At 43.5% G+C, this 23,491-nt stretch overlaps 1 protein-coding gene across 1 annotated transcript in view; it reads right to left on the reverse strand.

The window, feature by feature from the left end:
* The window catches only part of LOC129380402 (synaptic vesicular amine transporter-like), a 1,298,997-nt gene that overhangs the window by 781,419 nt on the left and 494,087 nt on the right, over window positions 1-23,491 (reverse strand). Inside the window, exon 8 of the mRNA XM_072286030.1 lies at window positions 13,058-13,104. Coding sequence (XP_072142131.1) covers window positions 13,058-13,104 — 47 coding nt within the window. The remainder of the gene's footprint in view (window positions 1-13,057; window positions 13,105-23,491) is intronic.

The following is a 23,491-nucleotide window of genomic DNA, read 5'->3' on the forward strand; positions in this document are numbered from 1 at the left end:
ATGCAGTATGTAGTGCGCAGAAGGCAGAACTGCACAAGAAAACGCAAAGGATTGGCAGCGAACTGTATTCTTGCGGTGCCAACATGCTCAGTGGTCGCGCATTCTAAAGGGTGGCCCTTTATACTCTTTGCGCACGGTGCCACTAGTTGCAAAAGTTGTATGTCACTTTCTGCGCTTGTCGTTGTATGATGCGATGGTACATTGGTGGCAGAAAAACCTGATGAACGCCTGGACCACAGTTGAGACCACCATGCTCGTGCGTAGCCACAATGACCACGGTGTGTTCTGGGTAGTATGCGGTTCGTAGGAGGCATAACTACACAGCAAAAAGCAGACGATTGTTAGCGAATTACATTCTTGAGGTGCCACCATGCCAAGTAGTCACGCATTCCAAAGGTGGGCCTTTATACTAGCTCCGCACGGCGTCGCTACTCGCAAAAGCTGCGGTCCGCTTTCTGTGCTTGTTCTAAGATGCGGTGGTCTGATGGGTGACATAAAAGGTGATCAGCAGCTCGATGGGAGTTGAGATCGCCATGCTCGTGCAGTAACGACGATGTGTTCCAGGCAGGATGCAGTGCGCAGGAGGCCGAACTGCACAGCAAAAAGCAGAGGATTTTCAGCGAACTGCATCCTTGCCGTGCCACTCTGCCCAGTGGCCGCGCATTCCAAAGCGTAGCACCTTATACTCATTCCGCGCGGTGCCGCTACTTGCAAAAGCTGCGTGCCGCTTTCTGCGCTTGTGGTCGTTGTATGATGCGGTAGTCTGATTGGTGATATTAACAGTGATCGGCAGCTCGATGGCAGTTGAGATCTCCACGCTCGTTCGTAGCCGCACTGACCATAGATTGTTCCACGCAGTATGCAGTGCGCCGGAGGCAGAACAGCCCTGCAAAAAGCAGAGGATTGTCAGTGAACTGCATTCTTGCGGTGCTACCGTGCAAAGTGGTCGCGCATTCCAAAGCGAAACACTTTATACTCCTCCCACACGGTTTCGCTACTTTCAAAAGCTGCGTGCCATTTTCTGGGCTTGTTGTCATTGAATGATGCTGTGGTCTGATGGGTGACATTAAAAGGCGATCAGCAGCTCGATGACAGTTGAGATCTCCACGCTCGTTCGTAGCCGCAATGACCAAGGTGTGTTGCAGGCAGTCTGCACTTCGCAAGAGGAAGAACTGCACAGGAAAAAGCAGGGCATCGTCTGAAAATAAAGAAAAACGAACAGTTGCTGAATCAGTTAGCATGGTGGTCTCGCAACCCGGAGTTCGGGTATCGACCGTGGTTCGAATCCGCAGACCGACAAGCAATTACTAGTTTTGCGCGGCTTGAGCGTTTTCGTTCGGCAGCATCAACACCGACGCCCGACACGAGTGAGGCAATACACATTTCCCTTGAATACAACATACTCTTTAGAATTGCTAGATATGATTCAATGTCTGTGTCCTTGAAGCATGCTCCTGAAACGGAAAAACCAGATAATGCTCCACAGGTTGTGTTGAACGAGGCAGTGCCTCGTTCCAGCTCGTCACGACTACCTGGGGATCACTGCGATCACATCCGCCCTGTCAACTTGCTTCACCGGAATATTCGCAGCATAGAAAGTAAGTATGATGACTTATCCTCTCCTATCTATAGATGTAACACCTATGTTATTGTATTTACAGAAACTTGGCTGTCCTCGAACAACGCAAGTGAGAAGGTACTTCATTGCGAAAAATCATTTAAATGGTACTATTGTGACCGTGGTAACCTAAATGGTGGAGATGCTCTCATAGAAATATCTCATCACCTGCACTCGTGTTGGAGTTTAGTCCTCTGTGCGTGTCGTTACGCATCATCATCATCATCATCATCATCATCATCATCATCATCATCATCATCAGCCTGGTTACGCCCACTGCAGTGCAAAGGTCTCTCCCATACTTCTCTATCTACCCCGGTCATGTACGTATTGTGGCCATGTTGTCCCTGCAAACTTCTTAATCTCATCCGCCCACCCAACTTTCTGCCGCCCCCTGCTACGCTTCCCTTCCCTTGGAATTCAGCCCGTAACCCTTAATGACCATCGGTTATCTTCCCTTCTGATTACATGTCCTGCCCATGCCCATTACTTTTGTTGATTTCACCTAAGATGTCATTAACTCACGTTTGTTCCCACACCCAATCTGCTCTTTTCTTATCCCTTAACGTTACACCCATCATTCTTCGTTCCCTAGTTCGTTGTGTTGTCCTCAATTTAAGTAGAACCGTTTTCGTAAGCCTCCAGGTTTCTGTCCCGTACGTGAGTACTGGTAAGACACAGCTATTGTACACATTTCTGTTGAGGGATAATGACAACCTGCTATTCATGATCTGAGAATGCCTGCCAAACGTACCCCAGCCCATTCTTATTCTTCTGATTATTTCAGTCTCATGATCCGTATCCGCGCTCACTACCTGTCCTAATTAGATGCATTCCCTTACCACTTCCAGTGCCTCGCTACTTATCGTAAACTGTTGTTCTCTTCCGTTCTGCATAAACCACCGCAAAGTAATATTTTGCGGCTGTTCTCGGCCACCGAATGCCGCTTGCACATTTTCGACCGATTTACACAATGCATTAAATATTATTCTGTCAGTTTCCTCACTCTCCTATATTTTTGAATGAATTTTAGGGTTTTACGTGCCAAAACCACGGTTGATTGCGAGGCACGCCATAGCGGCGGACTACGGATTAATTTGGATCACCAGGGCATCTTTAACGTCGCCCATTGCGCAGAACACGGGCATTTTTGCATTTCGCCAGCCGTCGGAATGCGGCTGCCGCGGCCGAGATTTGATCCCGCGACCTTCCTATATTTTTGTTGGGCGACTTCAATTTGCTTAAAATTGATTGTAGTGGTGCATTTTCCACTGTTGCCAATAGGTCATGGGAACAAGAAGCCTTTTTGAATCTGTGCTCAGATTTTTCATTCTTTCAACTTGCTAAACAACCTGCACGTTTTCCATTGTCAATTGCCAACGAGCTTCACCTTCTTCTGACAAACACCTCCGGTAGTGTTCCACCTTTAACGTTCCTACCAAGTCAAATTGAGAATTGTTTTATTTTCTCAGATATAAAAGAAGCACTTAACCAAAACGCAAGGCAAAGTACATCCGCCAATATAAGAGAGATCATTATACTTGGTTAAACCGGGAACCGAAAACATTTTTAGACAGTTATATACCGAACATTAATGAGCGTCATCTGGAAATTATTTGGAACGTTTTCAAAACTGAATTTACAAACCTAATTGAGCAGTATATATCACAACGGTTCGTCCAGTGAAAGCCTGGTTCGCCATGGTTTAAAGTTTCATGCAAACGCTCGTTAAATAAGAAATGGTTCTCTTGCAGGGCGAGAAAAAAGGAGGCGTTGCAGAAAACTTATCATATCTAATCTGCAGGGCGTTCAGTTATACGAGAATGCAGCTAAAGACGCCAAGCATATTTTTTACCATACGAAACACCTATCGTTGCTGCTTGAAGGTTCAAAGAAATCTTGGAATGTTATCGGTATGACAAAATAGAAAACTATCACTTGTTGGAGCGAACAGCTGCGCAATTCTTCCTGCTGAATGTTGCTATGTTTTGAATGAAGTGCTTACAGGCTTGTTTGCTCAGCCGGTTCCACGTGCTTTTATTGGCCCAAAGTGTGCTTGCATTGATGCTGTTGCGATCGATACTGTAGGTTTGGTTTCATTCATCCGAACATTGAAGGTTGCCTCATCATCAGACGCTCTTAGTACCAAATTTCAAAAATAACATGGAAGTGTATTCATCTAGAAATTTATTTAATATTTTTCGGAGCCTTTGTTATTCTAACTGTTGCCTAATGACTGGAAAGTCGTTAAGGTTGTGCCACTGTTTAAATCCCATGATCCCAGTCATCACCTAATTATAGGCCGATATCCTTGATTAGTGTACCATGCAGAATGCTTGAGCGTATTATTTCTTCTCAGCTCACAAAACTGTTGGAAAACAATTAATTCTTTACACCTTTTCAACACAAATTCCGAAAAACATTACCTTGTTAGATTCAGCTTATTGCGTTTACAAATGATCTATTTACTGCATTAGATAGAGGACTCAACAGTGAGTGCATTTTTATTGATTTCCGCAAAGCGTCTGATTTGGTTTCCCATCAGCCCTTCTGTTTAAAGCTTTGCAGACTTAACTTAGACACACACATTCTTCCTTGGATAAAAAATTTTCTTAGGAATAGACTTCAATTTCTGAGTGTAAATGATTATGACTCTTCACTAAGTCCCCGTTATTTCCCAATTTTCGCAAGGCTTTGTTCTCGGTCCTTTGTTTTTCCTCATGTACATCAAGGATTTGCCAACTGCCATTGATTCATTCACCAGGTTGTTTGCTGAGGACTATGATTTGCAGGGCGGTTTCTTCCAGTCCCGATAGCGCACTTTTAGCTTTTGACCTTGATCAATTATTCAATCGTGGTGAGCAATGGCCAATTCAGTTAAATATAAAGAAATATAAACTTCTAAGGGTGTCTTGTAACAAGGTTACCCATAAAAGCATGTCTTACAATATTGATAGACAAATATTAGAGCATGTTACATCATACAAGTACTTAGGCATCCACATAACTTCTGACTTGTGTTGGGATGCTCCTATTAACTTTATAATAAAAAATACTAATGAAGCTCTAGGTACCATCAAACGAATTTTCTGTAGGGCACAATGGTCACCAAAATTGTTGCTATATACAACACTTATCCACCCTAAAGTTGAACCTGCGTCCAGTTTACAGGGCTCGAAACCATGAATATGTTATTAGCAGGTGTCCCGAGGACCCGGATGGAATCTACCCTCGGGGTAGTTTTGCCGTCCCTCGTACTCAGAGTGATGTTTTCCTGCAGGGGTTTGCAGCGCTTGGGTTTGGGACCCTTTCTCTTCGGTCCGCACAGTAAGAGTTCGGATTTCTCAGGTGAGCACCTGAGCCTCATGGGGACGAGATACTCCTCTGTGACGTCGATCGCCTCCTGCAGTCCCAACTCTATGTCCCCATCGCTGCCGCCTGTGCACCAGATCTTGACATCGTCCGCGTAAATCCTGTGCTCGATGCCTTCAATATCCGCGCAGCTCTTGGACAGCCCGATCATAGAGAGGTTGAAGAGGGCCGGCGAGATGAGCGCTCCCTGCGGCGTGCCTCTGTTTCCGAGCTTCGTCATTCCGACCGTCAGGCTATTGGCCTTAAGTGTGGCCGTTCTGCCGGTCAGGAAATATTTGACGTAGATAGAAGTACCTTCCCAGACTCAGGCCTAATATAGTTTTCGTCACGAAAGAGTGGAGGATATTGTCGAAGGCCTTTTCCAGCTCCATGTCCAGGACGGCCCTTGTGCCTCTCGTCTTGCAGTCGATTATCTGGTGCTTTAGGAGCATCACGGCGTCTTGTGTAGCATGAAGCTTTAATTAAGTTTTACTTTTATTGTGTAGATAAGCCCAGCCTAAATCCGATCATCGCATGTGGTTAGCTCTCGTGCTCTTCCAGGTAGCGGGACAGGTGATTCAATATGGCATGCTCTGCGGCCTTCCCCACGCACGAGGTAAGCGAAATTGGGCGTAGGTCTCGAGACCGGGTGTCTTGCCCGGTTTTGAGATGAATATGGTGTTGGCCTTATTCCGGCCGTCTGGTACGTTGCCGGTTCACAACGTCTCGTTTAAAATTTGGGTCAAGTACTCGATCGAGTCGTCGTCAGGGTTTCGGAGTGCCCTGTTTGTTATCTTATCTGGCCCCGGGGCTCATCTGCCGTTGACGTCGTGCAGCGCAATTTTGATCTCTCCGGTCCCGAATTCGGCGTCCAGGGTGGGATTCTTCGACCCGCCGTACAGGGGTGGAGAGGGGTGAGAAGCGGTGCTGGCTGTCGGCTCTGCACCGCGAAGTACTTCTCCACCAGTCTAGCTATCACCCCCTTCGGAGGAAGGGGGTGATACGCTGGTAAACTTTGTGTTCGTTTCACCTAACAGGGCCTTGAGGAGGTTCCAGGTGCCTGCTCATCGCATTCGGTGATCTATCGAGTTGCAGACACTGTTGTTTGGCGAGTGTCGTGCAGTGATCTTCGATGGCACGGTTGGCTTCCGCCATCTTACTTTTCAGTCGGCGGTTCAATCTTTATGTAAATGAGCGGTCTACAATTTGTCACTGTCTTTACTTTTGCCTAGTTCCGCCTACTTTTGTTACTGCCTAGTAAATTGCCTAGTTCTTGAAACCTGAAGCATCCCTTGCCTAATAATTTGCTGGGGCAGTTTTTGAGTCTCCATGTCATCCTCTCCCAAATGACTTCCCACCTTGAAGCGCACTCATCAAATAAATTACACGACGTCTACTAGACGAAGAAAACTTCTTTATCTTGACATCGCGTAGAAATTCAAATGAAAGCTTAATTTTGCGACTGCTGCTTTAAACTTTAAAGCATTATCAGACTAAATTATTCTTGGTAACACACGGCAGCGAAATATAGCGTCCAAAAGTAAATAAAGAAAATGGCATTGATGCCACTTCATTGTTTTAGGTGAACAGCCCCCGCCCGCTTCGCCTTTCCCCAACAGCAGAGGTAAACCCTATGCAGTGTGCACATTTTTTTTTTTTTAAATTTCAAGATGGCTTACAGGCCCAGGAGGGCATCGCATAGGAGTGATACCAATATTTTGATTTTCATAAAACAAGAAATATACAACAAGGAGTTAGACAACACTTATACAAACCACCAAAAAAACGAGGAGGGGAAGGAAAGCAAACAATCAGTATTAAAACTTTGTCAAATAACAACAAACAAGGACAATCCTTACACTCGAGTGTAAAAGGTGAATAAAGAAGTAACATTTATTTGAGGAAAGAAACTAGAAATATTATCAGTTGGAAGAACAACTAGTGTCATATGTTACACTACAAACGTACATAATATTTTAAACGAAATCAATACAAGTGAGTAAACTAATGACACTAAACAAAATTGCGGGCAGTATTTATGAAAAAGTGATGAAGAGCGACACTAGAGGCTGTTACGCGACATCGCATGGTGTTATCACGAAGAAAATGCATGTCCAGATGACACTCGGAAGTACCGTTGTCGGTCACTGAAATCCATATCCGTATGGCTGGTGGAAGAGCCGAGGAATTCAATAAAAGTGTCGCACCATAGATACGAGTGAAACTGACAGTGTTACATAGCCTTCTAGGCGTAGAAAAGGTAATAGTAAAACGCAAAGGGGAAAGCTTCCTATTGTGGACGTATTTCTGTAATAAGGTCAAGACAGCGATGTCGCGACGCGCACATAATGGCTATAGTGACAGGTAATGTTTGATTTCTGATATGCTTGAATTATTATTGTATGCACGAGAGACAAATCGTGCGGCCCTCTTCTGAATTGCTTCCAACATATCAAGTATTTATATTAGGGAGACCAAATGGATGATGCAAACTCTATTTGAGGTCCTACAAAGATTTTATGAGCTAACTTACGTATTTACGTTATCGAGTTATGCAGATTACGACGAAACTATCCTAATGATGTAGATGTGTTAGCGCAGATGGGTTTAATATGTGAGGACCTAGAAAGACCTGTTGTGAAGTTGACGCCCAGATACCTGTTCTCATAAACATGGCAGCTAACATTCTTATTTAGCCGCTATAAAAATGCAGACTTACTGCGCTTGGGTAACTGATTAAGTGATAAAGTAAGTGATAAAGAGATTACTTTGCATTTTGAAACGGTAAGTTGCATGAGCCAAGTCTTGCACCAAGAACTCACACCCTGCAGGTCACCTTGAAGGGTGAGCTGGCCATCGGAACGTATAATGGGACGGCAGATAGTGCCATCATCAGTAAAAATACGCACGCGAAATGATATATTTTACGGCAACTCATTAATAAATATTAGAAAACGTAATATTCAAAGAACGCTGCCTTGAGCTACGCCAGAGGTGAAAAATACATATTTTGTATTTATTTCCATAGATCAGTATGGCGGTACAGGAGGAAGCAGGTGTAACTCTTACATACATGTTAATACGTACGGCAGACAGATCCTCTAGCGGTAAACTAATAACATTTGAAATTTAAAAAAGGAAGGACCGCACTCAAACTATCAGCAAAATAAAACACCCATTAAAGAGCAAAAGGCGACACAATGACTTGTAAAGAAAGTAGAAATCACTGAATATAATTTTCCAGTGCACAGTTAAATAAGGATAGATCTGAAATACTGACAATGGAACGGGCTAAAATGTTTCATTCCTTGCTGGTCAATGCAATGAATGTAAGAAGAAACAAATTTGTTCTGTAAAAAAGGAACGTTCATTTTATGGGGTTGATCTGCACCCGATGATATGTAAGATGGTTCATTGTAAGGGTCGTTACAGCGCCACACAAGGCACGAACAAAGGAAGGTGTAAAGCGACGACACAGTGCTGAACTGGCAGCTGATATTTTTATTGAAGATATGTCTAACATATATATAGATGCCAGTTCGCAATCATGACATGCACGAGACAAAGAAATACATCGCGGCAACTAATAGGTAACGCAGTTTCTCGTCATGAAGAGCGATAGACGGTTCGCTGATACATGACTTGTCCCTAATCTTTGTATTGTAAGCTTCAGCGATTTCCCTGCCGATTGGCTCGCGTGTTTATAAGTGACATTAGTGCTTCTTAAATAGGGGCGACAACCACACAAGTCGTGCGGTTGTCGCCCCTATTCCTCCCTCAGTCGAACATGCACACATAGTTTCGTTTGCCCCACGCACTCTCTGACACAACATAATATAATGGTACATACAACTAGCTTAACACAAGTGATGTACGCGTTCACATAGTTGACAGTGCACTTTCTCTGTACTTGCTTATCCTTCAGCATATTATCAATTAACGGGCAAGATGACGGTAAGATGGGCAGATGATGGTAAGATGGTTCTGAGAAAAAGTTACGCCTTAGATTACCATTATGATAACAATCCTTTATGGCAAAGCACAATCGCGCTACTTTCGTCCCAACTGAAAGCAATGGGAGTCATAGGATTACCTTCAGCATAACAAACTGGACGTACGACCTTAATTACATCGAATGAAATGTGCGCTACGATTTTCCAAACGATCGTCCGCGTCACCAAGAAGGCGGACAACGCCATTAGATTCATCAAGGGAGTCTCGAAGCGACAGCAAGGTCTAGGTAAACACAACGTCGTCCGGTTGTTGTACGCCTTCGTTCTCTGTCACTTTGCCTACGTCGCTGTAATGCACGAATGGCAGAGGGCGCAGAGGGACAAATTCAACGCGCTCCTGAGAAAGGTTAATAAGGGAGCCCTGGGGTTACCCATGCATACGAAGACCGAAAGGCTCATCATACACACATGCACAACACTCTAGAAGAGTTTGCCGAGGCGCAGGAGAGAACTCAATAGATGAGACTCTCCCCCATGCAATCCAGAAGACAAATCTTGAAGAGGGTAGGCATCCTGCCCGCCACAGTTGAAGATAAGCACTGTAAGATGCAGAAGGAGCTGAGGGATTGCATCACGGTTGTGCCCATTCCGAGGAATCTACACCCAGTACACAACGTGGGCGGAAAGCGAGCTAGAGCCAAGCCCTGCTCGAGAAAGCCAGCGAACGAGTAGAATAAAGCACTTTCGTCGATGCGGCATTCGAACCCAGCAGGCGAGCGTTCACCACACTCTGCCTGGATGGTAGAATAAACGTCACGAATTCCGCGTGTGTATATACAACGGATCCAGAGACGACCGAACAGGTAGCCACCGTCCTGGCACTCCTGGATGGCAAGAGAACCAGAATACACAGTGACTCGAGGGTAGCTCTGAGAGCCTTGGGCAAGGGCACCGTTTCCAGACAAGCCCTGGCGACCCTCCGCAGCAAGGAAGTTAACCCACACACAATCATTTGGTTGCCCGCACACATGGGTGAAATTGACGGAGCCCTGGCTAATCTCAATGAGTCGGCTCACCACGCTGCGCGAGGGCTTACAGACCGCATGGCGCTAGAACACCCAAGCTTGTAGGTTGCGTACTAACGAACTCACGAAACACGCTTACTTGGCGCTCAGATCATATCCGCCTCCGCTAATAAAGCTGAATAGAGCCCAAGCTTTCACCCTGAGGCTCTTGCAGACCTTATTAATAAGCAAAGTATTTGCCGAAGTCTTAGCTTCATACACTTTCCCGCGATGCGCTAGCGTAGCAGACTTTGAAAATATGCTGCGCCGGGGCTCCGCGTCACGCAGACCAACGAGCATTAGCATGCGGCTCTCCGTAGCCCCGAACAAGGACATGGGCAGTCCATCGGGCCCGCAATGCGGCCGAGAGCCTTTCGGTCCCGACGGTCCCGACATGGGAGCGGCCCGCTTCGGGCTAGAAAACTAGTTTGACCTGAAGAACTTTAATGAAGTTTTTCATACCATACACCTCATTTACATTTATGATGATGTCGCGAACGACCCTGCGATAATTCCTCCTCATTCTTTAGCGTACAGACGTGTTACTGCTCTTACTCAGGCACAAGTTAACAAGCCCTCGCAAAGTTGCTCTGACAGACTGCGCGGCTAGTGTTGTAAGCAACAAAAATGACCTTGGGAAGTGCTGATAGAGAAATACACCTTGGCGCTCAAGAGCGCGCACAGCAGGACACAGGAGCCCGGAAATTGCTTAAAGAGCGATGACCTCGTCATTCTTTCAGGTTAGAAGTTACTCATTATGTTTCCGACATTAGCGAAAGTCTTCAGAGGAAAGGGTGAGACGTCAGAACATGCAAAGTATGACTAGTACACGTTGCTGAGCTCCCGAGGAGGCTAGTTAACGATGTTTAGGACTGTGCAAGGGAAATTGTCGGGTGCCCAGGATGTTTGAAATCCAGATCGATGTGGCGCATCAAAAGGGCCGCCATGAAAATAGGCGTGTGACCGGCTGATTGCTGTTATTAGGCTTGCAAGGTAGCGTTTGCCATGCTTAGGCGGCTTAGCGCTCGACAGCAATACACCCTACAGAAGTGTCTGTTTCCCGCAGGGACGTTGTGATAACGACGCTGTGCAAGGGCACGCGTGCTCATTGTCAAGAATAAAGACAGTGGGCATTTAAGCGCTCTGTGGTGGCGGGTGTGAACCACGACATTGTAAATCACGAATTTCAGGAAAAAGCAGGGACACCGTCACACGTGAGATAATATAAATATTGAAAAATTATGCAAATCCAACAAACAAGTTTAGATCAATGTGAAGTGAAGCTTTAGTGAAGCGCCTTATGAAATAGTATAACTTGGCACATTTCATTCCCACGCCTTTGTCGTAAAGGGAATGCCTCTAGGCTCTCGCTCATTCGGGCTTCCGAATGTGACAAATCCTAGATAGGCTTCCATTTCTTCATTTCTTGTTTATTTTAAATACACCTCCCGCATTCGGGCCAACCCCCTGTGCGGGTACGCGCCGTTATATGGAAATCACCCTCATAATAATCAACACACGGACTCCTAATTCTGATCAGATTCCCCGTTGTGGTTATGTGCATATGAACAATGTGATTACCATCAACATGCGGCCATCATCTCAAAGACGGAGACCAATCAGAGAAAGCGCTTCAATCTCGTGCGCACGAAGTAGTCGGTGTCATCCGGACCCGCCGGGTGGCTAGTATTGCGCTCTGTGCTTTTGCTGGGCTATTCGCGGAAAGCAGCCTTGTGTGGATTTGCCGGCGCCATCGAATGTGATCAATAAACGACAAGTGTCTTCTAATGAGGACTACAGAGAGTACTAATCGATCACAAAGCCATGGTTTTAAGGTCAATTCCAACGTCTTTTGATGCCAGAGGCTCACCGAATGTGAGGGAAATCTGCATTTTATTAAATAGGGTAGTCCAGCTAACTTTAGCCAAGCTTTTCAACAAGCAAAAAAGATTTTAAACATACGGTGCAAGATATAAATACAAGTCCTATACTTTTCAGTTTGCAGATGTCCAGCGACCGAATGCCGTAGGTCTTACAATTGCATCTTGCGCTGTACTCTTTAAAACTTTTTTTACTTGCTTAAAGTTTGGCTTTAGCCTGGCTAAAGTTAGCTGGGACACACGATATTATCCCAGTCTTTGCACTAAGCTTCGTCACAGTATTTGAAAATCAGAAGCAATATAGCATGTGCACAACGCAGGAATCGTGATTGAGTAATTATTAAGCCATACGAAAGATTGAACCACCATGATTCAAGTTCGCCAAGGATTCGTAAACACCATCGCTCATTTGAATGCGTCAATATGTAAACAAAGTTCCTTTGTCATTCATTTTTGCCGAAGAAATAACTATCACTCCTTGTCTGCCCCCCCTCACCCCCCTACCCGTATAAAATAAATAAAACACTGTCTTGCACAGACCGGACGTCTTTCCATCTTGCCGAAGGATACTGTTCTTCTCCTGATCTCGAAATAACCTATTTCTTGGAACGCCAGTTGCAATTTCTTTCTTTCTGTTTCTTTTATTTTTTTCTGCCGAAAAAACGCTTCCACAACTCCGCCCTCGCCAATTTGGTTGCTCTTGCCCTCCCCACCCAAAATCATCCATGGGATCGCCACTGCAGGTCAGCCGCCTTGGGGAGTGAAAAGTCGGTGCTCCCTTTTGATCATTCAGTCCTACCGTTTTTACTCTGAAGAAAAAGCACTGTCTAACTGATTAGCCTAACGGTATATTCTTGTTGTCATTGAATTTGTAGAAGTTTGAAATCACGTCATAGTGTAAACACCGAAGGAAAAGCTACAGAATACCTCATGCGTGCTTCAGGACTCGGTTATGACTGCGAGAGTATAAAAGGCACCTCATAAAAGCACAACGCTCTACACGCGAAAAATCCATACATGATCATCTTCAAGCGAAGCCGTAACTCTTCGGTAGTATAGGCAACAGGCACTTTGTAGATTCTATCTTATGACTCGGCGTAAAGCTACAAGTGGGTTCGGCTTTGTAGCCATTCGACGAGGCTATAGCATGAACTCTACACTAGTAAAAAGAACAAAACCACGAAGACTTACCTCAAATTCATTCACCTTCACCACTCTTGCCAGTGTGCCAGAGAAGCCTGTGAAAAGGAGGTCATGTATATGTTCTTTGATTAGTGTTTTCTGCATGCAAAACGTCCACCCTTTCCTCAAATGTAGCTCCGAAGAGCCGAAGGTAGATGAAAATTTATTAGGCGACATACGCGGAAACAAATAATGGTTTTAATCGGGTGCACTGCTTGTGTGCCAATCGGAGATCTAGCCGACAAAGAGAAAGTGGCGTAAATACGTGCAAATGCATGCTGGGCAATGCAGCACTAAGATAGGCAAAGGTAGGAAGCAAGCGGTCTTATCGCCCCCCTCTACTTCAGCCCCTTCTGAAAAAGAAAGCTTTTGCAGCACACAACATGAAACACAAAAATTACAGGGTCTCTTAAAATCTCTCTTAAGAGGCGAACAGGGGAGCCTACTCTTCCACCTGGTATCATTCGCCTCTTTCTCTTTGCCTCTTCTCTTTTTCTTCTTTTCTTTGGTCATTACTGCTCACTCCTAAGCATTTTTAGTCATTTGTAATCAATTGTGGTCATTACAAGCTGTCGTTGTACATGTTGGTCATATAATAGTCATTACCAGTCATTCCAAGTCATTTCACTCATTATTAGTCCTTATTGACCATTACTAAGCATTTTGAGTAATTTCTAATGAATTGTAGTCGTTACAAGTCGTCGTTAGACAAATTCGTCATTTCGTAGTCATTACTATTCATTACAAGCCATGTCAGTCATTAGTTAATACTGCTCACTACTAAGCATTCTTAGTCATTTGTAATTTATTGGGGTCATTACAAGCCGTCGTTAGACATATTCGTCATATCATAGTCATTAGTAGTCATCACAGGTCATTACTGCTCACTACTAAGCATTTTTTAGTAATTTGTAATCAATTGTGCTCATTACAAGCCGTCGTTAGACATGTTGGTCGTATCATAGTCAGTAGTAGTAATAACCAGTCATTTCACTCGTTATTAGTCATTACTGGTCAGTGCTAATGATTTTGAGTGAATAATTGTAGTCGTTACAAGATGTCGTTAGACATACTGATAATTTCGTAGTCATTACAAGTCATTTCAGTCATCTAATTTTCATCTTCATTTTTATTACCCTAAAGACCCCGTTCGGGGTATTACATTAGGGGTGGTTACACATGTGCACACAAGAAAAGGCAGGTGTTACGGTGAAATACAAGTTTGAACAGTTTCTAGAAATTGTGAATGACATGGTGATGGCAGCGACATTGAGGGATAGATCATTCCAGTCTTTGGCAGCTCGATGAAAAAATTAAGCTTGAAAAGTGACAGTTCGTGTTCGATGACGAGAAAGTTGGAGTTAATGGCTGCTGCACTGTGACATATTGCGTGATGTAAGATGGTCGGTTTAGCAAGCTGTAAAAGAAATTGTGAAAGAGAGACTGTTGCGATACGACGACAAAAAGCAAGAGATGTCAAGGTAGATTCTGCCTGTAAGAGGGAAATGCTGATGTTATATGAATATGAAGAATGTATGAATCTAGTCGCACCATTCTGAACTGTCAAGAATGCATTGATGATATATTTTGATGAGGGTTCCAGATGGCGGCGGCATATTCCAGCTGTGGTATGACAAATGATTTGTGTGGGAGTAGTTTGACTTGCTGTGGAGCCTGACGAAGGTGACGTGTCATGAACCCAAGGATCTTGTTCGCTGATGAAATTACGTTAGTCGCATGCGCATTACAGGAAAGGTCGTGGGACAGGGTTACGCCTAAGTACTTATAGGTTAGAACTGATTCTACTGGGATGTTTCCAATGGTGTAAAAAGACAGATAAGGATTACGACAGCGGGAAATGGAAATAAATTTGCACTTGTTACGGCTCACGGACCTTTGCCAACGGTTGCACCAGTTCTGCACGTTACTATGGTCATTCTGGAGAGATGCTTGGACAGCGATGTCAGTCACGGTACGATAAATCATACAGTCGTCAGCGAACATGCGAGTAGGGCACGATAGATGCAACGGAAGATCGTTGAATAGCAAAAGGAAAAAAAGCGGTCCTAAGACTGACCCTTGAGGGACGCCTGAAGTGACAGGACGAGAAGTTATTCGGACGAGAAATTATTGACAAGGACGAAGTGGGAACGATTAGTAAGGAATTCTTTTATCCATTGTAATACGTGACGATCCAAGTTCAATCTGGATAATTTTATTAGCAAGCGGTTATGAGGCACTGTGTCAAAAGCTTTAGAGTAGTCTAAAAAGATGACATCGGTTTGAACGTTGTTATCAAGATTAACGTGCACATCATTAAGGAAGATAGCTAGTTGCATTTCACATGAAAGCCCTTTACGAAAACCGTGTTGGGAAGGTTCAAATAAGTTTACGAGTCTAAAAAGTTCATGATATGGGAGTATATGACATGTTCCATGACTTTGTAAGGGACACTAATTAATTAAATGGGGCGGTAAATAAAGGGGGAGTCCTTTTCACCTCCTTTGAATACTGGTACGACCTTTCCAACTTTCCAATCATCCGGTAAGGCACCTGCAGAGAATGATTGCGAGAGCAACAGAGTGAAACATGCCGCGGATATATGCTTAGTATTCATTAGGATCTTTGAGTTAATTTAGTTTACACCAGAAGACGCACATAATTTGTTTTTGTTTTCAATGATTGAAAGTACTGAAAATGATTGAAAATATAATGGGTGGCATATGCGACGTTATGTTAGTTGGTAGTGGCACGGCCGCTGGATAAAAAAAGAAAGGTGCGGCCTGCCGCGTGCACCGAAAATGCTGTCATCCGCCGCGGCGCTACCCGTCGAGGACTGTTGTCCGGGATCGGCGTAGGAAATGCGCGAGGAACGCGCTTCGAACACCGTCGCCCGTAGAAACCGACGCGTCCCCTCCCCGAGAGCTAGCGCCGTTCGGCCCAGCCAAGCGGCCGAGAATGCAACTACGGCTGAGACATTCGCTCCCACTGCAGCCCACCTGACGTGGCAGGCCGCACCTTTTTTTTTTTTTTTTATCCAGCGGCCGTGGTAGTGGAAAGTCTGCAGTGGTAGTTTCTTTTGTAAAAACGAAAAAAAATTCTGCGTTGAATATATTAGCCCACTCGGCGTCCGTGGCGGTGTCTGCTGCTGTATTTGTCACGCTGGTAGTGCGAGCTTCTTGAGGATTTAAAATGCGCCAGAACTGCCGAGAGTTTCGAGTAAGTAGCTGGGGTACGTCGACGTTATAAAAAGATTTTTTAGCAGTGCGAACGGCACTCGGGTAGGCGTTCCCTGCCATGTAATATCTTGACCATGCCTCGGTGCTTCCAGGACGCGTGGCTAGCCGGAAGCGACGTTTCTTTTGGTTTTCAAGCTTCTTTAGAGCTCTGGTGAACCATGGTTTATTTTGATTGGTGTGCATAGTTATTCTTGGCATATACTTGTTTAGGAGTTCATTAATTTACTTTTTAGAAAGTGTCCAGTTTACTTATGGCGAGTGCATATGGAATATTGTCTCAAAGGTTGAAAAGAAGTCGCTAAACCCGTAATCAATAGCTTCGTAGTTCCCTTTATTATATAGGTTATCAGTTTTGTTGGTTTTTTGTTGTCGCATGGGTTGAAAGATGAAGATGGCATGGATTACTATATGATTGCTTACCTGACGGAGGTAAGTAATGGATGACAGATTGTCAGGATGGCTGGTTAGTGTAAGGTCGAGTACATTAGATGTGTATTTTGTTACCCACCTAGGCTATAGTACAAGTTGAGTTAGACTGAAATTAAGATACACATTAACAAATTCTTTAGAAGCATCATTCCCTATGATTAAAGCACTATTGTTGGTCCAGTTGATCTGCGGAAAATTAAAGTCACCAAGAAGTAGGATCTCTGCCTTAGGGTGCTTTTCACTAAGTTCACTCAAGATGTTATTAGGTTTATGCGAAAAATCAGCAGTATTATGTGGTGGTCTGTAACAAACGCCCAATAGAACAGTCTGCGGTGAGGCGCGGCAGATTAGCCATTTTATTTTCAAGTCAGCCTCAATGGTTGCAAGAGAGAACGATAAATGATGATGCGCGGCGATTAGCACACCACCACCTCTTGAGATTTCGAGAAATTGAGAGATTGACAAATTAAATTGAGAAATTAAATTTTCCATAATTGATTTTAGGTGGCTAAAGATTTCAGTTGTTTTGAGCCCGTCCTCGAGATTTTATAGCCGAGCGAAGAACGTATGTAAAGTCACAAAAAAGGAACGCTTCAAGACTGGTAACAAAGGAGGAATCAAACGCACACTGCGCTGACTAGCAACTTGAAGCGCTCTTCTTTCTGCGATAATGAACCCACTAGCCCGTCAGTCAATCCTTGCAAACCTGTCAAGACAACCTGACCGCACCTTTTCTGTTGTTGCAGCAATAGTAATGCCCCGTGAGCATGTTCCTTGTGGCCAGTCCGCTTTCAATTTTCATTGACGCAGTTTTTGCGAAGGTAAGCAGTTTTAAACTTTTCAAATTTATATAGCCGTGAACGTGTGCCTGCCACCTAAAGCTTGCTTGGTCGCAGAAGCGATGCATGACGAAATGATGGTGCAGATTTAGCGCGTCGCTGGCATCAAGACAATGCGCTGCAGCCCTGGGAAGGAAGATATCGAAAGTGAACAGCTCAATAGCTGCTCACGGAGCCGTGCCAATGGTGACAGTGCCTGGGCCTAAATAAGCAAGAAATTCAGGTAAATGCAGGACATGGTTAGAAACTCCCCCGGGACATTCAAACACTTGGCCGATGACGAAAGCACTCCACAGTTAAATTCTGTCACTAGTACTCAACCATTCATTTCAAAAACGTGCTTCTATTGTATCATAAGACGAAATACAATGCTACTTGTCCGGATCTATTTCATTTTTCGAAAAAAAAGTCAATGAAGTTCCTCTTGGCAACGACGCGGGCGATCGAAAGGTTTCATTTTCGCTCCACACCGCGCCACCCACACTTTCACGTTTAACTAGTTTCCTTATCGCGTAGTGCTGCGCTGGTTTTGCTACCTTGCGAAACCCGCACAAACTGCAAGTAGCAGAGAATTCAACTTCCATGTGATGTTGCGGGATGTCCGAACGGTATAAGCCAGTCGACCTCAAAGCAGCTGCAGCGCCGAATCCACCACGCTGTCATGGCTCGGTAGCGATGGCTTATTCGACGTCACCACTCTCCCGTTTTCGTGGCGGGAGACTCGAATTTCTAAAAAGCCATTCGGACCAACCAGATGTAGTTTCCTCGTAAACTAAGTATTTTCTTTGCGCGAAACAAGTGTTGCCAGGTTTCTTAATTGGTATTTAAACATTCCACGTTGACTTAGTATTTGCCTTTCATCATCATCATCATCATCATCATCATCATCATCATCCTGGCTACCCCCACTGCAGGGCAAAGGCCTCTCCCATACTTCTCCAACTACGCCGGTCGTGTCCTAATTGTGGCCATGTTGTCTCTGCGAACTTCTTAATCTCATCCACACACCTAAGTTTCTGCCGCCCCCTCCTACGCTTCCCTTCTCATGGAATCCAGTCCGTACCCCTTAATGACCATCGGTCATCTTGCATCCTCATTACATGCCCTGCCCATGCCTAAGTCTTTTTCTTGATTTCAACTAAGATGTCATTAATCGCGTTTGTTCCCTCACCCAATCTGCTCTCTTCTTATCCCCCTTAACGTTACAGACATCATTCTTCTTCTTTACATAGCTCGTTGCGTCGTCCTCAATTTAAGTAGGACCCCTTTCGTAAGCCTCCAGGTTTCTGCCCTGGAGGTGAGTACTGGTAAGACACAGCTGTTACACACTTTTCTCTTTAGAGATAATGGCAACCTGCTGTTCATGATCTGAGAATGCCTGCCAAACGCAACCCAGCCCATTCTTATTCTGATTATTTCAGTCTCATGATCCGGATCCGCGGTCACTATGTGCCCTAAGTAGACGTATTCCCTTACCACTTCCAGTGTCTCGCTACCTATCGTAAACTGCTGTTCTCTTCCGAGACTGTGTAACATTACTTTAGTTTTCTGCAGATTAATTATTAGACCCACACTTCTGCTTTGACAGCCCAGGTCTGTGAACATGCGTTGCAATTGGTTCCCTGAGTTACTACGCAAGGCGATATCATCACCGAATCGGAAGTTACTAAGGTGTTCTCCATTTACTCTTTACCCCAATTCTTCCCTATCCAGGTCTCTGAATACCTCCTGTATTTGCATTTAGTGTACTTTAGGGGCCCACGCACACAGCTTCGTTGGTCATCCTTTTTCAGAGAATGTAAGGGCAGAGAATTTCTTTTTAGCTGGAACTGTGCAACATGTGAACTTGGAAAAAAAAGATGTGGCAATACCGTGACACCAACAGACGATTCAAACATTCAGAAGAGATTGAAAGAGCTAGATGAAAAGATAACCCTCATGCTTCCCCTCGTCACTAAAGTTGACAATTTGACACAACTATTGAAAAAAGTCAGTGACATTGAAACATCGATACAGCACCTTTCCGACAAATATGATACAATATTAAGGAAGTTAGACAAGCAAAACTCTGACATTTCAGTCTTGGAAAGAAGGGTCGAGGCCGTAGAATCGGGAACGTCCGCAAGCACGAGGGAAGTCAAACTGCAGCTGAATGAGCTGGAACAGTACAGTCGCAGGCAAAACATGGAAGTACATGGCCTCATAGTGGAGGAACACGAAGACCTGCTGGCGAAAATGAATGATCTTGCATGCAAACTTCAGCTACCGCTGCTTGAGAACGGTAACCTTGATGCGCTTCATAGGCTACCTGCACGAAAGGGAAAGAAGCCTATCCTTCTTGCTCGGTTTTCATCCGTCCTACATAAGGAAGAGTGGATGCGCAATCGCTCGCGCCTTGAGAATGAAGCACCAAACGTGAAATTTTTGGACAACCTGACACCTTTCAACAAACGCCTTCTCTGGCTAGCAAGTGGAAAAGGCAGGGAAAAGAACTATCGGTTTGTGTGGCAAAAGAATGGTCACATATTTGCACGTAAAACTGAGGGCGCCAACGCGATTCGCATCCGCGATGAAAGTGACATTGATAACATGATATGATGTGCTATTTAGATAGTGTATATCTAGTGTGAATGACAGTTCAAATGGATAACAGTCCTTATCACGATGTTAACTCTTTTAAATGTATGAAGGTTTCAAAATCCGGATGCTTTTCCTTTTATCATCTGAATGCATGCAGTTTAAGAAACAAAGAAGAAGAAATTGATATTTTTTTGTCGTCATTGAACCATGAATTTGATGCGCTGGCTTTCACTGAAACCTGGTATACTGAATCGAATGATGTTGTTCGCTTTCCTGGTTATAGGTGTGAAGCGCTGTTTAGGAAAGCCAAAAAAGGGGGAGGTGTAGCTTTGTACATTAAAAACAGTTTTTCTTACGAAATAATGCCACAGTGCACAGTTTTGAGCCCTTCGTACGAATCACTTTTTATTCAGACAAATGCATTCATCTTTGGCGTAATTTATCGGCCACCTTCTGCGTCTCTTCAAGAGTTCTTCAACTTTTTAGAAATAGTATTGGGCGACCTCTCCTTACAAAGTAGGCCTGTGGTAATAATGGGTGATTTTAATATTAACCTACTAGAAACATTAAATTCTGTCAATGAATTTGTTGATATGTTGTTGGCCGACGGCTTTTCCAATATAATCACAACGCCTAGTCGTATCACAAGCTCCAGCGAAACACTTATTGATCTATGCCTAACTAACAGTGATATTGGTGGTACCACGGCAGGAGTACTCCTGAGCGACATCAGTGATCACCTGTCAACCTTCTGCTTTATGGAAAGGTCAAATAAACAAACATTCGAACATACTTACCCGCCAAATAGTTACCGTGTTATAAACCAAAGCAAAATTGAATACTTTCGCCAAATCGTCTACTCTGTTGACTGGAGCCAATTGCAGCGTGATGAAGATCCTAATATTTTATACAACAAGTTCTTGCACAAACTGACAGAGTTGTATGAATGCGCTTTCCCAGTTGTAACAATAGCAAAGTGTAGAAAAGGAAGGAAGCCTTGGATTACAGGAGACCTGCTCAGGCGAATCAAGGCACGAAATAGGCTTTTCTCCAAGTTTATAATATCTAAAGACTTGACAGTTTTGAAAGAGTATAAAAAAGTTAGAAATCAATTAGGTGCAGATATAAAGAAATCTAGAATTCAATACTACGCTCATAAATTTTCAGATATCTCCTTTGACCCTCAAAAAACGTGGCGTACAGTCAAAGATCTTCTACAGAAATCAGAAACAAATATACCTACACAAATGACAATTGGAGGAACGGTTCTGAGTGGTAAAGATCTTGCCAACGAGTTCAACAGACATTTTTTGGCATTTGGAGATTTTCCTGCCGGAACGCCCAGTAATATTGGAAAATACATGGAACATAATCTTCAGCGCAGCCTTTTCTTATATCCAGCTACTCCTGTAGAGATTAATGATATTATATTAGGTTTCAAGAATAACTGTTCTTGCGGTTTTGATGGCATAAAGGTAGCACCAATTAAAGCAATTGCTGACCTAATAGTTAATCTACTTTGTCATATAACAAATCAAATCTTGACAACAGGTATTTTTCCCGAAAAAATGAAGATGGCAAGAGTTGCTGTTTTGTTTAAAGGCGGTGCTGCCAATATAATTGGTAATTATAGACCTATATCAGTTCTACCGTTGTTTTCCAAAATAGTAGAAAAAGTGATTAACACACGGATTACTACCTATCTTAACAAACACAAGTTAATCTCTCCCAGCCAGTACGGATTTCAGAGAAAGAAATCAACTGAATCTGCATTGCTCAGTATTAAGGATAAACTTATTAACAACATAGAAAATCAATTGTACACATTAGGTGTTTTTCTAGATTTCAGCAAAGCGTTTGATTCTATTAAACATAATATACTTCTTAGCAAACTACCGTATTATGGAATACGAGGCACTTCACTTAAATTATTGCAAAACTACCTTTCTGGTCGTTCCCAGTATGTTGTAATTAATAATGCTACGTCTAATTCTGAGCTAATAAAATTTGGGGTTCCTCAGGGGTCAATCCTAGGACCTACTCTGTTTCTTTTATACATCAATGACATGGTATCTATCCCACAAACCCCTTCTATTATCCTTTACGCTGACGACACAAGTGTATTTTTTCCTGGTGAAAATCTAGGTTCCTTAATCCCGCGTGTAAACTTATGGCTTAACAATCTATCTGACTGGCTTGTTACAAATGAACTCTCATTAAATGTTGACAAAACTAAGTACATTGTTTTTACCCCTATTAACAGACCTGTTTATATTAATAATGATGTGGCATTCGAGTCGCGACCGCTAAAGAAGGTAGCACAAATTAAATTTTTAGGTGTTCAGTTTCATGAAAACCTTCGCTGGTCTTGCCATATTCACTATATTAAGCGTAATATTGCACACTGTATTGGTATGCTTAATAAGTTTCGCTTATTGTTGCCTCGTTATATTCGACGTCAACTGTATTTTAATACCGTTCATTCGCGACTGCATTACTGCCTGCTTGTCTGGGGCACCACTACTAGGTCTAACATGGAAAGCCTCCATCGATTACAGAAAAAAAGTGTGCGCTTTATTGAAAATCTACCACAACGTGAATCAACATCTGTATATTTTTCGCAGAATCGCATCCTGGACATTGAATCACTATACAAACTGCGACTATCAGAGCTTGCATATTCAGATTTCAAAATTGATCCACAACTTTTCTCTTTGAGGTATACCAACCATGAACCCCACTACGAGTTTAGGAGAACCCACTTCACCAAGTTTAAATGCAGGACGAATTACGGGACACAACTGTTAAATTGGCAAATTCCTAATGTGTTAAACCTTTATCCTGCTCTGATAGACTTTATGGAAAACTGTTCCTCTTTGCCTGCTTTCCGAAGCCAGGCAAAGAGATTTTTCTTAAATCGTGTATAAACCAGGTAGAAATTTGTTTCCTTTGTTCTTTTTTTGTCAAGTGAACATATTTGGGATGTGAACATTTTTTTTTGTCGTATGGGAGATGCAGTTAGGATTCCTTGCTTTGTTTTTTTCTTTTCTTGGTCAAGTGAACATGTTTGTAGGTATTATACATAATTAATTAGATTGATTTGACTGTACAGAGTGTGTATATTGCTGTATGTGAATTGTTATAATCTTCCCGTAAAAAAAAAAAAAAAATTGTACTTCGCAACTTACCATGTCGAAACTGTGCCTGCGTGAATTCAGGGTGTCTAGGGCCTAGTCAGGTGACCACGTGTGTCACCTTTAGCCCTCTTCACCCGGACAACTGTGTATTGTCCAAATTTCAATAAAGTCAAAGTCGTTGATTTCGCTTTGAGAAAGACATAATGCTAGATTTCTCGT

The sequence above is a fragment of the Dermacentor andersoni genome, chromosome 1, assembly GCF_023375885.2.
Source record: "Dermacentor andersoni chromosome 1, qqDerAnde1_hic_scaffold, whole genome shotgun sequence".
In the NCBI taxonomy this organism is placed as follows: domain Eukaryota; kingdom Metazoa; phylum Arthropoda; class Arachnida; order Ixodida; family Ixodidae; genus Dermacentor; species Dermacentor andersoni.